The sequence below is a fragment of the Atractosteus spatula genome, chromosome 5 (assembly GCF_055471065.1).
Source record: "Atractosteus spatula isolate fAtrSpa1 chromosome 5, fAtrSpa1.hap1, whole genome shotgun sequence".
In the NCBI taxonomy this organism is placed as follows: domain Eukaryota; kingdom Metazoa; phylum Chordata; class Actinopteri; order Semionotiformes; family Lepisosteidae; genus Atractosteus; species Atractosteus spatula.
Window position 1 is genome coordinate 37,047,991 of NC_142710.1, and position 16,218 is coordinate 37,064,208.

At 38.0% G+C, this 16,218-nt stretch overlaps 1 protein-coding gene across 11 annotated transcripts in view; it reads right to left on the reverse strand.

The window, feature by feature from the left end:
* Positions 1-16,218, reverse strand: part of tcf7l2 (transcription factor 7 like 2) — a 109,095-nt gene that overhangs the window by 19,826 nt on the left and 73,051 nt on the right. For all 11 annotated transcript variants that reach the window (XM_088915843.1, XM_088915840.1, XM_088915841.1 and 8 more), the window contains one exon: positions 4,488-4,620. In XM_088915843.1, coding sequence (XP_088771969.1) covers positions 4,488-4,620 — 133 coding nt within the window. The remainder of the gene's footprint in view (positions 1-4,487; positions 4,621-16,218) is intronic.

Genomic DNA, 16,218 nt, shown 5'->3' on the forward strand with positions numbered 1-16,218 from the left:
CAGAAGGAAGGAATATATTGTGTAATATCTCTTTGCACAGCTACAATAGAACAAAAAGTAAACTCTGGCATTAGGTCCAAATCCTGCCTTTCAAAATAACAACTGACCATTTGGAAACATATCACTAAAATGACATACTGAAATTAGTTTCACCACAAGCAGACTCATTTTCCTTAATATATAAATTTCTGCTCCTGACAGATCTCATAACAGATCTTTAAATTGTACTTTCACTAGCCCTCCCTAGAGCTCTTCTATAACTCTATGACACCAGATGATTATATCCTATAGTTATCCTACAGGGTGGATATGCATCTTAAAATGGAAGTTGGGTAATATGAGGCTAAAGGGCTTTGAGTTAAAGATAAAACCATGAATACATAAACTATTTCTATTCTAACACTGTACGTAATGTAAATCAAGAAAGGACAATATTGGCAGACCTGTTGAAAACTGTGAAACACTAATGTACTGTACAAGGTACCGAAGCTCTGGTGATATGACCGCTAAGCCTTGCTCTGAAATGTCCCTGCTCTCTCTAGTAGGCTTGAGAAAACAATTCTCCGCAGGAATTTTCCACAACTGATTAAACTGTCCAAGATTTCCAGTAAACCTTCTTTTGGCCAGAAGGTAACAAAATGATATGTTAGAAGTAGATTTGTGCTCCACCTACAGACTTTGTACTTAAATGCTTATTTTCAAACACGTGTTTTCAGAACCATCATCACTGCAGTGTAAAAAAAAACAACAATTTACCATGTAAGGTAGTAAACCATGGGCAATTAACACTTAGGAGCAGGAAATTAGTCCATGAAGTCAAGTTACTTTATAGGTAAACAAAATATGCAAGTATATTAATCAGTTGTATAAAAAGGTTCTTAAATTTAATTATACATGAAAAAGGATTCAAGAAACACAGACTAAGGTACTTCTCTAGACATACATGGATTAGATATGTCTTCAGATACAGGAAGATATCCAACCTTCTGTAGTACCTTGAAAATAATAAATACAAGGTATCTTTATATACTGTATATCAACACAAAACCCTCACACCACCTAAAACTGTAATGAATAACCTGTTCTGGCATGTTGTACCTGAAAACCACTCAACTGTAATTTCACACTTCAGTTTTACCTCTTCTCATTAATTAAAGCTTATGCTCAATTTAGCCATGCCATTAGCCATGCCATTCAACAGACCCTAAGTCATTACTGCTCCTTCGTGATACTTGGCTATAATAAAAGGACAGGACTAACAACAAAAATATTAAAACCAATGAAAATCAAAACTGCACAAATTGAATCAACAAGTCAAAGTATATGGGATAGAAAAGTAGCAAAACAAGTTTGGTATTAAGTTTATTACAGTTCATGCAAATAACGTATTGTCCAAGAGAAACAAGTAGAGACTGTGACTCAATAATGATGAAAATAAGCGATCTTCAACTCACAACAGTCTTGAAATACTGCTGATTTTATAACACTAAAAACCTTAAGCAGCACTGCTTTTATTCAAAATATACTCTTCTGCTAAATGCACCCTCACAGCATCAAATAAAGCTATATACCAACTTGAGAGAACCTTGGTGAAACCTATTTCAGAGTCATCATTAAAAAAATAATTACCAAATATTTTGCAACTAAGAAAGTGAGCAAGTATAAGAAACTGAAATGTAGGCAGCTGGTGAAATAATTGTTTACCACCTGATCAGATACTGGAGAAGAGTGCATCACCCAAATTTTTGCTGAACTCCAGTAATGGAAGAAGTGGTTACCCTCCTATATGTAACATTCCCTGGAGATCCTTTGGCATAAAAAGTGGCATACAAATGTTAGAACTTTTTTGAACTTGAATGCAGAAGGGATAAAAGAACAACTGAGCTCTTAAAAAGTTACAGCAAAACTTCAGTCAAACAAGACCTGAGTTCACCTTTGTCATCTCTGTCCATTTGCATTTTAACTGCAAGGTCTGATAGTTAATAGGCCTTTAAGTCTAGATGAGTTCAGTATAACTCTTGTCGAAAGGTTTTGGAAGAACTGGAATTTTGCATATACAGGGCAGCTAAAAGGCAAATTCATTCTTGGAGAAAGACTGTGAAACCAGGAAATTCTCCTGGGAAACTAAACATACTGACTCTGACAACCAAAGATATTGCGATACAGGATCAATAATATCCCAGACTTTTTTATTAACATAATAATAACAACACTTTCATGGTTGTTAATAAGTAAAATAGTGGAAAAACATAAGTATTTGGCTTCTGCTCTCAAATTGTGGTAAAATGTTGGTTTTGTTTTCTTTAATGTCATTTAATCTGAATCTGGAGCACCTTGTAATTACATATTTAAATATTTCAAAAGCGTTATTTTAATACTGCTTTCGAAACGCAATTTCCATCTGAGCTATAAGAGTACTCCATCTAGCAGTAGGTGTAAAGCCCTCAAACTTGTGAATTGTAATTTGTGGAGTTTAAAAAAAAGAGATCAATCCAAAGAATACGACACTCAAAAAACATTCTGTTCACAGATGATAGCCTATTGCAAGATGACAAATATTGCATGTTTTATGTCATCAACAGTGCTATTTTACACACTAGAAGAAAACATAAATAAAAACCTTTATAAGAAACTTACATCTTGTTCCAGAAAATCAATGATGAAAATTCACAGTATTTCTGAATTAAATGATAAGCATGTCAGATCCCTTGAGAAATCATTTAAGAAAAATCAACATTCTGAGTTCAATGTGATCAATGAGGTCCAGTTGCTACTAAACTGTACTGTGTCCACCTTGAAGAGGTAGTTTCTATACAGAGTGGGTAAGGCAAACTTTATAAACCTGAATGTGCATTAAATAAGGAACTCTTTTCTTTTGAAAATATAAGAAATGCATTTTATGATAACATCTCAAGAACCATTTTCCTAGCACTACAGCAAATGTGTTAACATGGCAATGTCAAGAAAAATGAAATGGACAGAATAGGAGACAATACAACAACCAGACTGAGAAAAACTAATAGAATGTAACAATTTCAATCCAATTAATTTGCCAATCAATTTCAATTTTCATGCAGCAGCCTTTTAAACTTACCTTTGGTCATTGCTGTTTTCCAGTTAAAAATACTAAAATTCTTCTACTTACAAAATAAAGTGGACTGCTTTTCTCTTAACATCAGAGCTACTACTGTGGGCTTTGTCAAGTCAGTCCTTTAAAGTGCAGTTATAGTTGATGGCGATGTCTAGTATCAGTTGAATGAGATATCTATACAGATATTATTTTCAATTGAATAGAGATGTTGCACTATATAATTACAAGATTGTATGATTTTTAAATTATAGTGTGTAATAATAATAAACACTCTAAACCAAAGATTGCAATGAATAACAGTCGTTAAAAAACTCAAGGAGTGCTTATACCCATTAAATCAGAGATAAGCCACTACAAAACACAGAAAAGAAAGAGGTCTTCTCTTGCATCACAACTTTATCTTACACAACAATACAGTTAATGTAACTAATAATGTAAATATCTGGGATAAAATAAACTTAATGCAGCAAGTTAGGCAGCAGTGGGGAGCAGTATTTAGGGCTCTGAATTCTGAATGGGAGGATCTTTACTTCCAAACCCAGGTAGGATGCTGCTGTGGTACCCTTGAGCAAGGTACTTCATTCAAATTGCTCAAGAAAACAGCCGGCTGTGTAAACAGGGTCTCCAGGTTTGTCACTGTAAACTAACTCGCCTAGTTAAATAAAACACCAGGAGCCAGCCGAGTCTCCAACAAACTTCAGCCCTCTTCCAAAAATACTCTGTACAGTAAATGAAGTATGAAGAATCGAAGCACTGCTTCAAACTAAACTTGAGTTTGTCTGAAATGCATCCAGAGTGAATAACCTCTAAGGATAATCATCCTTGGGCATATTTTTAATTACTTTCCAAAGATATGCAGGCAGTCCTACCACTCAAATATGCCTTTTAACCACAGAAAATAAAGGTTCATCATGAGCGTTTGCTTGCAATAGGAGAACAGTAAGATTGATTCCATCATATTATGCTACATAAAAAAAACTTTGCAGTTACATATTTTCAGACCATCAGAAGCTATGAGAGAACACCCTCCACAGAGAAGCCCCCATCAGACATTTTCCCTTGGACTTTACCTCGGACTTCTGTGAACAGCTCTGGGCCAATTTATTTTGGAAGATGAGAACTCCCAATGACACAAACCCCCATTGCTACTCTATAGATTCCTGTGGCCAAGTTGCATAAAGCGCCTTTGTGTTCCTTTAAACCTGCTTAAGTTTAAAGGTGTTGCCCACAGCTGCTGAACACACGTCAGTTAACAAAAAACTAATCCATGGTTAACTTCTAAGGTTGTACCTGACACGTGTGGTGTTTCGTGGAGCCAGTTTCCAGATCTTACCGAAGACGCGCCCATTGTCAGCGCCTCAGCGTGGCAGAGACGACCACCCCGTCCTGCCCTTACCTGTTTTGGGATCCACGTCGGTCTGTAAGTGCGGAGGAGGGTTCCCTGGCGTGAAGTGTTCATTGCTGTACGTGATCAGGGGCGTGAGCGGATGCACATGATGAGGGTGCTGCACTACGGGCACTTTGTTAGACTGCAAGAGAGGGGAGAAACAAGATCAGCTGTGAAGGCTTCAGTAACCGGGGCAAGCGCTACAGATGAAACAAATGGGCAGGGGCACTGCAGATTGTTAAGAGAAAAGAAAACTGTGATCCTGATCCACCTGACTGCACTAATCATATACAGCGTTTTCAAAATGAAAAAGATGTGGCTAAAACTGTAGGAAGCTTGCGAAAACCAGTTAGAACCAAGTGCGAGATTGCCATATATTCTCCAGCAGCAGTAGGAGATCCACCTGATTGGCCACGTTTAGGACATATGCTTGCAAATAATGTAGCCCAGTTAAATCACTTGCAATCAATGAAAATAATAAAATAATGCTGTATACAAGACAAGGTTTCTTCAGCCAGAATGCTCTTACTCATCCGTAGAGAAGCGTGAGGTGTGAAACGCAAACTGAGCTCTGACCAATGTATCAGAACGAAAAAAAAATAAAGGATGAGTTCAGTTTTGCGATTCAATGTGCAGATTTGCTACACCTCTTAAGCAATCACCTCCCTGGCCTGCATTATAAAAGAAAATATAATTTCAACATTTGCTAAATTGGTCTCAGCAATGTAATCTACTCTTTGTGTTGATAAGTGGCAAAGGCCTTTTTCAATTATCTAAGATTACGGTTTAACAGGGAGTACTGAACCATAACACGGCTTTATACAACTGCAAGATTCCTATATTCCCAGCAGAGGACTTTGACTGAAGCTCTGCAGTAAGGAAATTTAACCAGATTAGGCCACGGCATGGATTAAAAAGGCCAGGAGTAGGTGATGGATGGATTAGAGTCGGGTTTCATTTCGGAAAGTGTCTTTATTTTCTTTTATCTCTACAAGCTCAAGCTAAGACTGGCAGTTCCTAATCAGAATCACAGCAAAAGTCTAAACAGCATTAAAATGGTTGCTACATTTGAAGAGTCAGTTGAAAAGATATGCTGTACATAATACAAGTTTTTTTTTTGTCTTCTTTGGCCATTGAATGGTAATTTCAAGCACAATGCCTTGTCAAGGACTCAAGAGCTCCTAACTGCAAAATTTATTTTGTCAGTTTTTGACTGAAACTGAGCTTTGAATCAAGGCTAGCTGTTGTCCTGGAAAAGAATCTGTGTAGCATCCCCCTTCATTGTGTAGATCACCAAAAGAGAAGGGAGGACTGAATCTGAAAGCATTGAATTTTCCGCTTCATTTCATTATGAACAGCATGGCATAAGTAACATAAATATAGGTATATGAAGTTTGTATTGATCAACTGTTTAAAATGGTGATGTTTAAGAACAATTTAACTGCAGCAAACAAGCTAAATAGAGCCACCAGAAAATGTTATACATCTATTGCCTATTGTCCCACATTCCTCAACCAATTCCTAGGTATGGAAAACAAAGGCTGATGGCCTATATAACGTTGAAATACAGTAAGCACAGTCCCTCTCTCTTTGCAAAAAACTACCAAGAACGTAGATTACACAGCACACCTTTTACTGCAGTCCATCTAGTTTCTGACAGATTAACCTCTAGAGAAGAACTACTCCATTAAAATTCTCTCAATCTGTGAGAGAATGAACAGATATTTGCAAATGGACTCGCTTCTCCGGGCAGTAAACATGGATCATGGAAACCACCCAGTGACAGAATCGAATGACACCCATCTGCATGTATGTGATACATCAGCAACAGCAGCTCTTTAAAAAAAGCTACAAATAAAAATACACCACATATAACAGTTACTACATTCCAATATTAAGACTTCTGGCAAAATGAAACCCCTGTTTTGGGGGTAACTGGTATCTTGAAGAGCAATTTAAATGTGAAAACCTAAAAAGTCTGTAGAAAAGAGGAAAGGAAAAAAAAAATCAAGGTGTTTCCCTATTTTAGCCCGTCTTGAAATCCAGTCAAGAATAAAAGAAGCTTTGACAGCTGTCAAACATCCTGACAAGTCAGCCACTAAGTGTGAGTGCTGGCAGCACAACGCTGCCTGTTCTCCTCTGGTAATGATGTGAAAGAATGTTGTCAATTCCCCCCTTTTGAAAGCTTTAGTAAACCATTTAAATTAGTTCTTTTGTCAGGTTTTCTATTCAGAAACCATCCAAAAGGCCATCTAGTATATATACTGTATGTTCATTTTTTTTTAACAAGTCAGCGACCTGCAATACGCAAGGATCCAAGCAATGATTTACTACCCAGCTCCCTAACGGTTTATGTGCCTTTTAAAATAAGGTTAGATAAACAATATCTAGTTGCACAGTTTATTTTTCTTTTGAGCAACACCCTGCCACTATAAACTAAGTATACACTGCACACAAGTATTTCTCGTTCATTTTCTCTTAGGAAGCAAAGATTTTTATAGCCCTAGTTCATGAGGACCAGACTGAGTATATAAATACGTAAATTTTGTAATCCCCTGTTTTTTTCCCCAGTTATTGCCTTATCTTTTTTTTTCCAGTGACAAATCTGATCCTGAGATACCAAATTAAGAAATCCAAAAAGCAACTGCCAAACAGCAGGTCAGGGGAGAGTGTGTCATACTGCTGCTCAGTGCTGTACTACAATATAGAATGAAAAGGGAAGGCTTGGTCTATGCTTCGCAATGGCTAGATATAGTCAATTCTACCCTACCATGTTCCCTCTGCCTCTCTACTGCTACACTGTGACCCCTGAAGAGCACTTAATCAAGATCCACAAGCTAGCAACACAAAACACCCCCCCCCCCGCCATCAAACCGTTCACGGTGTGGAATGTGGCAAGCCCAAGCCTTATTGAGCACTTGTACCCCTGCAATGGACCACATCTTTCTCTCCTGCCTGCTAGCCCTGAATTGTACGAAGGGAAACCAAGAGGAATGAAAGCCTGCTATTCACCTCGGAGGCTATTATCAGAGACAGTGGAAACTAAATAAGGACCACAGGGTCTCCCGGCTTCCCTCCACTCCTCTCTACAGCGCAATGCCACCCCCTAACCCATGCACATTCTCTCCAGCCAGGCTGCAGACGGGGCCTGAACAGTGCTTCTGTGAGCTCACAAGCACAGTAAAACAATAGATGCACAGAGGAAAGCTTGCTGGCTCTCTTGGTTTTACTTTATCCTTCAGATATCAAGACACCAGGCAAAAAGCTACTCCTACTTTGAATTGCAGTTTATATTCAGAAGATTTACTGTACAGATTTGAAATCTATGTCACATCTTACCACTTAGTCCTTGTGTTACCCCTTCATAAACAGTAATTATAAGGTTCCATGAAACAATCTGGATCTTAATGTTTGCCAAAGCACTTTTGTATCTATGCATACAGATAATCCTGTATACAGATTTAAAACCCTAATTGGTGGCATTCATACAATAGTCACGTGAAGCAGTTGTATATGACTAAAAATGTACCTGAAAAATGAAAAAAAGAGCCAGCAGATCAACTAGAATAGAAAAGGTGAATTCCCAGATGAAGAACAAACATTCTACATTTCAAAGCAACTAGAAACTTGCAAACCAATCACAAAACAAAACTGGACAGATCCCCAACAATTCTTAAATCTAGAACCAGAAGACAGTGTACACACAGAAGATGTGGTAACCTTGTCGAGCGAAGTAAACTTTTGTTTTAAGAATCTGAATGATTTCCTTACGGACAAACTTGAAATTAATTCCTTTATTCACCCAAATCTCTCCCTTCCCCCACATAAAAATCACCCTAAAAGACTTCACACTTGACTAGACATTTTCTCCTAAACCCTACTTTTTGAAAACCTGCTTAAAACAGAGCCCAGCACTCTTTCACAGTATAATGTGGCTTCAGTTGTGTCGAAGGTTCTGCCCAGCGCTAACTGCCCCATTGTTGCTTTGGACAAGGCCTTCTTTCACGGACTAAAACTCTTCTCACTATGAAAAAAAATGGACTTTATTTCTTTTTTAACACCATTTAACACAAATGATGACAGAGGCGCTAATACAATGTTGTCCCCAGACAATACCTCAGGACTGTGTGAAACACAAAACCCACTCCAGTAAAACTCCCACATATTTCCATTCTTGATGTAAAAAAAAAAGATTACTTCCTGGCTATGGAATTCTCAATACCTTCCAGCCACCCCCCCACCCCCCAACTTAAAAACAGAAAAGACCAACCTAATGGCCTGAGCTCCCTAACCCTTCAGGAATCCCAGCTTCAAGCCTTACCACACACATACTGCATTGTTGTTGTTGTTTTTTTGGGTGTAAAGTAGTTCCTGTGTCAGCCTATTCAAAATTACAACAGCTGCATGACGGCCATTTTTTTCCCCAAAGCTAATTGGGACTGAGAAACAGAACCTTCACACAATAAGCCTGATTTATAATATAAGAAACATCCAGTTTCTAAAATGTGACTTATGTTAATTCTGATGTATTTGCACCATATAATGATGAACACCTTAAATAATTTTTTGTTTTTAGTAGGGTCCAGACCTGCGTCTGGTGGAATATATTTTGTGACTACAGTGATGCAATACTACACACAGATTCTTCTTAACATTGTGATACAAACTGTTTAATCCAACATGTAAATAGTTTTGGAGAAAGACTTGCTGAACACTGTGAATCCTGTCTCTAGCTGGAAAAAATGAACAGCCTGCTTGGTCACAAAACGAGCGTTGACACACCATACCACAAATCGCTGCAAGTTCTGTGTGTGGCTGTAATTTTAGTAATGCCATTAAGCAGAATGTCATTTCATTAATCGTAATTGACAGTTTCTAAGCTGGGTCATGGGGGTCCTTGCCCTCACATTGTAATCTCACAATAAGCTGAGCTCTCATCATGAAGTGAGTGTATGTTTGGCCAGACAATGAAGAGGTTAATTCATCTCGGTGCTTGGTCAACCCGAAAAGGTTAAAGCACCTTTATTCCTGATTGCAGTAGTAGTGACAGACATAGCAACAACACCTTTTTCCTCTGGTCTGTGCAGTAAACAATGATTATTGCTGCATTAATTAATAGTCCCAACATTAAAGACCTGCATGTTGTATTAATGTATTTACATGTTTTGGGTACTTTAGGGAAAGGGGAAAAAAAGAAAATTAATTCATTAGGGTTTATTAAAAACACTGCTACTTGTTGGTCTACATTGTCCCACTCTGAACTAAAGTAAGGAAAGCCGACAAATGTCTGAATACAGAGAAAAGATGCCTTTAGAAACGCAGTATTAAACAGAACCATTGAAGTTCCCTTTTCATTTATGCTTTGTGGCACCTCACTGAGCAATTTAAACACTAAATATGAAGGTTGTGACCTCTGGTTCCCTCAGGGTCAGTGCGTATCTCCGTGCTTTATGTCATGATATGATGATATGTCACCACTGCTCCCCATCTCTAATGAGCTGTATTGTGTACACGAGATGGTTCAGGGAGGAAGTGACCTGACAGGCCAGTGATGGATAGGGGTTCTCAGGTTGACAAATTCCAGCGCGAGCAGAAAGCTGCCAAACATGTGAACCGATAAACAGCAGCGCCAGGGGCTTACATCCAAGTATTCATTCTGACAAAATGCAGAAATCGCATATGTGGTGTATATCTGTGTGTGTGTTAGTGCATTCAAGGGAGAGAAATCCATGACCATAATACTCCCAGCGTCCCCCACTCGCACCGTATGTCTTTCCAAAAGGCGGATTATATACTATACTGAGCAATGTTCAAGGCAACCAGAACAATACTTCTCAACTATCTTTGGTGTTATCAAAATCAGTTTCATAAAGAAAGTAGAATTATTGTTACATTAAGCGTCAGGAGTTAAAAAGCTTTCGACCTGAAGCTCACTTTTGTTAAACCATAAAACTGGCAGTATTTCTAAATAAGGATTTTTAAAATTTGCGTGTTTAAACCACATTTACCAGAAATACATACCAACACAAAAAGATTTGATGAATGAAATAATACAGGCCTGCTTTCCCCCATATGGACTGTTCTCATGAGTAACCAACCAGCTTCAACATAAACGGCCTCCTGCAAGACCATGCATGAATATTTCCACGTTAGGCCTCGTAATTGTTAGGCTCAATTACTTCAAATTACTTATGCAGAGCATCACAGGACAAAAAGGGGGGAGAGAGGGAGCACGTGGAGATAATCAGGCCATGAAACAGTGATGTCATCGCCACAAAACCTGCAAGTGATCAGCCATCAGATTGGAAACTTTGCTGGAAAAAAGCCCCGGGCAAAATTTTTGCTGCAAGGCCTTGTGAAATCCCAGTGTCACAGTCAAATTTTTTTCCAAAGTAATTTGCCCTTTTAATTTTTTTTTTCACCTGTTTGTAGTGAAGATCAAACCGACTATACATCCTTTAACGCAAAATTGACAAATAACACCATGTAATATTTGACTTCCTTGGCGCGCCCACGCCACAAGAAACTCACTAAAATAACAGCAAATAATGAGAGAAATCCAAATAAAAATGTGTTTAAATTTTAACACAAAAACACAGCACAAATATGTTATAACCTGTTACCTCAAATGCTCTATAAAATAATTTTTAAAACCTAATTGAATAAATTTAATTTTTATCTACCACACTCAATATACACTATATAAAAACTGACATTAATTGAGATGAATAAAAAATGTATTTTCACAGGATCCATAACATCTCCATATGTAAAACACACGTACAGAGAATAAAACCATTGCAACTGAATTAAAAAAATGAATCTAATTTGCCACAGGTTAAATTAATACAAAATGAAGAAAAGGCACATACATCTTGACAAACGGCAAAAAATCCCAAAACCTTTTAAAAGACCCGTGTTTGTCTTCTGCACAAATTGCACATTCTGCAGTTCTTAATGTCATTTGAGAAACAGGAGAGGGGACATACTTTCATATTCTTATAACGTAAGAACCCCAAACAAACTTCTAATGTAATGTCACAACCCTTTTAGTTTTGAATTAGTTTTATGCAAGATTAACTTCCGTGGTACAAATCAACCATTGTTTGTGTGCAGACCTCAGCAAATGATAAAACCTGAGGTTTGATGATAAGTTGGTGCACTTCTGCATGCAAATGTAGAGCACAGATCTTGCTGGGGGTTGAATTCCGTAAAGACAGTTTCACAATGAGCCCGTTTCTAACAAATCATTTCAGTTCCAATCAGTATTTCTATTTGGAAAAAAAAAAGAAAATCAGGGAGCTCTTTGCTATAGGGAGAAGAGTATATTTAAAAGTTAATCTATTCACTTTATTGTAATGACAAGCTTGTTTCTGTGATCAGAGGAGTGATTTCACAATTTCTGGGCCAAAGTCTTCCATTTTATTGGCATATATTACTGTTTTCTTTGTAAAAGCTAAAGCAATAAAGAAAAGTTCCAAAACCTATTTTTGTATTGCCGCTTGCTGAAATAATCCCTGCAATTTTGTCTTTCATTGCTTTCAATTAAACTGATGCAGAACAAATAAATGAAAGTTAACAGAAAACAAAAATGTATGATATTCTGCAACATTATTTGTGAGCGCACAGTTTTTTGCTCCATAAGAGACAGAAAAACATCAACGTAGTTCTCATTTCGGAAAGACTAAAAGGACAGGGACGTTAACTGTGTTCAGAGGGTATGATCTGATGGATCGTGATGATACTTTGTACAGTGTGTGATGTACACATGGATGAAACCTTAACACAGGCACTCAGACATCTAAGAATGGAAGGTGTTAGTTAAACTGCATCACCAGACCCTAAAGCTAAATGGCTCAACCTCAAGATTGAGGTTTCACTCAAGAGTGCAATGTCTTCGGGTTCTTTCCAAGATTTCACTCCGGCTTGTTTACAATAAAAGAAACTGACAGACACAAAGGGCAGTGCGATCTAAACAGTGGCGTAATTTTAGATACTGTACACGAAGGTGGGACAAGCTCTTTGAGCACATTTCCTGCCGCAAAGCTTCAGAAGGGATGGAATAGGAAAAGAAAAATTACATGATGCAGCAGAGCTTTGTTTTTTGTTTGCTTTTAAATTCACTCCAAAATACAATCAGTTTCATAGTTTGCATTTATGGCATAGTGAAATCATGGAAAGATTTCAGTTCTTCCCAAAAATACGTTTACATTTTTAATTCTATAAAGGTTCATCTGAATCCACATATTTCTCTTTTGCGAATACAGATTTTAACTTGAAGATTTGAAACATTTTAGCTTGAAATCGTGCAGACTGTCGAAAGCAAAAAATATGCACTTGAAGTGGGAAATAATTTTTGTGGGAAAAGTGAAAAAAACAAACAGAAAACGGGTGTCACATCTGGCAAGAACAAGAAGGCAGATCCTTATCCAGGATGTTTTCTTTTTAACTTGTATGTTAAAAAATAAAAAGTGATTAAAATAAATAATGGCTGATTTGAATAATATTAAAGTAATGCAATAACGTTTTCCTTTGTCAGACGTGTGGGGATCCTCCTTAAGAGTAATATACTGTAATAGATGCTGAGAAAAAAAATCTAAATTGTTTCCCCGATATCAAAACATCTAACTACTTCATGCAAGTGTTCCTCCTAGCACGGCCACCTTTTTTAACAATCAATTAAAAATTAAAATATATGTATATATGCACTATCTGCAATACACCCCCCCCACCCCACCCCCCAAAAATCGACATCCTACCACACATCGCACTGTAGCACAGAGGCAGATCAACTTAAACAAAAAAGGGAAGGAAAAAAAAAACTGTCCAGATCTTTCAAGCTACTTTAAAGCAGTTGATAGAAGGTCACCTCCCGTGCTGTCCACTTTTATATCACTGGTATTCGCGAGTATAAACCATCTGATACGAAGTTCAACGGTCAGAGAAGAGAGGTAACAAAAAACCTGCTACTCACCCAGCAATTGAGATTGAGATGCCAGCAGCCGATCTGCTGAAGTAAAGAGAAGCCAGAGGCAAGCGCTCCTCCTTTGCTACTCAGCTCTTCCATTCCCACTAAGACAGCATCCCTCGGGTACATAACCGCTTTGTCTGCTCTTGTCTCTTAACCTTAAGAACTTTTTCCTCGCTGACTAGATGCCGAGTGGGCTTTTTTCCTTTCTTTTTCCCTTCTTCCCCACACAGCTTTTGTCTCTCAACCTGCCCCCCCCTCAACACACACACACCACCTTTTCTCTCTTTTGTTTATCTTTTTCTTTTTTGGCTCAAAGTACTAAAAAAGTTGTCTCTCAAGATCAAGAGGTCTCCAGTTTTGTGGCCTGGCCTTTCGCGAACGTACTGAATCCTCCGACATCCTGGGCTCAAGACGCATCTCAATTCTGGTGCGGTTCCGCTCAAGGTGGAGAAGTTTGGAAGGGTAACCGGGAAAAAAAAACCTCGGCTGCTAGTATTAGGGCAGTGTAGCACTAAACAACAAAACAAAAGAAAAATAAAAGTAGGAGTATTTTCTCCCAGCCAGGTAAAAGACACCAACTTGTGTGGGCTTTGCGGTGCCTTTGGGCTGACAGTTCGAAGGCTACAACAAGGTGCAAGCAAGCAAGGCGAGTGGAACAGAAAAAGACAAAGGGAAAAAAAAAGACAACAGCGTCCATAAAGAGAGCAAGATCAGCAAAGTGTAGCAAGTCACTTATCTGCAAGGCTGTCAATGCGCTCAGAACGCATTTCCTGGGGAAGGAGTGTCGTGAGAAAGGTATTTTTCTCTTGTCACTTTGACATGGATGTGACACCTACGTAGGGTCTTACAACTGGCTCTTGTTTTTCAGAATGAGAACGAATAGATGAAAAAAAAAGAATTTCGCACTTAACTCTGACTGACCTCTACCAGACAATGCAACTGCGGCTTTTTTTCCCCCTTGCTTAACGTGGGTCGGCGTTTGGGGTTGTGCTTTTATTTACCTACTGCTGTTTCTTTTATTTTTGGTTTATTGTACTTGAACTAATACCCCCAACGTTCATGCTAAAAGCTTTTTATCCCTTCCCATGCTGCCACACATTAAGATCTTTCAAAATAACAGCCAATTGATAGAAATATAGCCTTTTTTTCTTCAAAAACACTGGCATTTATAGAGAAAGGAGATGCACACTCAATGATTCATCATCAAATAATAGTATCGATTTCAAAAGGTAAATATGATTTGCTGAAAATGAGCATGTAATTTCTACTGACAAAGCTTTCCCAAAACAAGACAACTTTGCTTAGTGAAATCAACTGTGAAACAGAAGTCATTTTTATCAACTGCGTGGTTTTTTGATTCAATTTAGCAAACAAAGGACCAGAAAAAATAAAATAACCGCTATCTCCTCCGAAACAATTCTCTTTTTCTTTTCAAATCCACTTTCAATACTCCTGAGAGAAGCATTCATATTTCCCACACAAACTTTTGAAGCTCCAAAGAGAACATTTGAGTCTTACGTGGTTTTCATTTGGCTTTTCATATTTTTTTAAGAGAACTGCAAGACAAAAACATTCAGAAAAAAAAACAAAAATGAAAAAAAGTAATGTAAAAGGGTTTGGGGGTGGCAATGCAAAGAGGAAAAACAAACTAAAGCAACATTTCTGGGTTTTTTTTGTCTTTTTTTTTTGTTCCCTGCACTTATCTGGCCTTCGCGTGCAAAGCGTCAGCCAGCAATCTTTAGGCCCTTAATACCAAAACAAAACCCTGAGAATTTCCTTTACATGCCAATAACAAAAGCTACAAGACTCCAGTTTGACAAGTAAAAAGCCCCAACAACGTAGCGGCTAATTGCCTTCCCTCCCTCTATTCACAGCCACCACCACACTCCAGCGGCTGCTTTTGTCGCACGTGCAATTTCTTAAGTAAACTGCTAGTTCGCTTGCTGGTGATGGACAGTTCCCAATCATTTAGCAACAATGAAGTGCTAATAGTGTGGCCAACGGGATGGGCAGTTTTAGCGAGGAAAGCCTTCTCCTGGGCTTTTCTAAACACGAGGAAGTAACTGAGCAGAAAAAAAGGCATAAGTGTCTGAAAAAGAGACAGCCAGGTTGAACTATGCAGCCGGGAGCTCCATTCAGAGCCGTACGTTCACGTAACTTTCAACTAACCGGAGCAGCGGCCAGTAGCAAAGTACAAAGAAACACACCTGCCAAAAGTCAGCCTGTTCAGCCTGAAGACGAACCTTGTTCATTTTATCTACCAGAGTCCGAAGAAACACGGAAGTACTTCCTGGCCAGCACATTACAGTAACTAAACGAAGGGGGAAAACCAGAACATGAACAAGTCTAAGAAATGATTTCTTTTTGTGGGAAATTCTCAAATCCATTGCTTTCCTCATTTGAAATACAGCAAATCTAAGAGAAACTGAATTTCTTTTAAAAAAGAAAAAAAAAGTTTCAAAGTATCGGTGCAGCAAACAAATACCCAGAGACACAAAAAAAGCATCAGATTATAGGAGGAAAATGTGAACTGCCATGCGAACTAACAAATAACAAAAGGCACAAGAGTTGCATTTCAAAAACTGAAACTACATTCTTAAATTGAACATTAAAAAGTTTAGCGTCATTTTCTAAGAAAAAGAAACCCTTTACCCTTTGAAAAGTCTCAAGACTACTTCAGGGAAAACAGAAAATGTATTATTTAACCAGAGAAAAGATAACCATGCAGACAGTACATTAACAAACCACAAACTGATACTAATTAGCCAG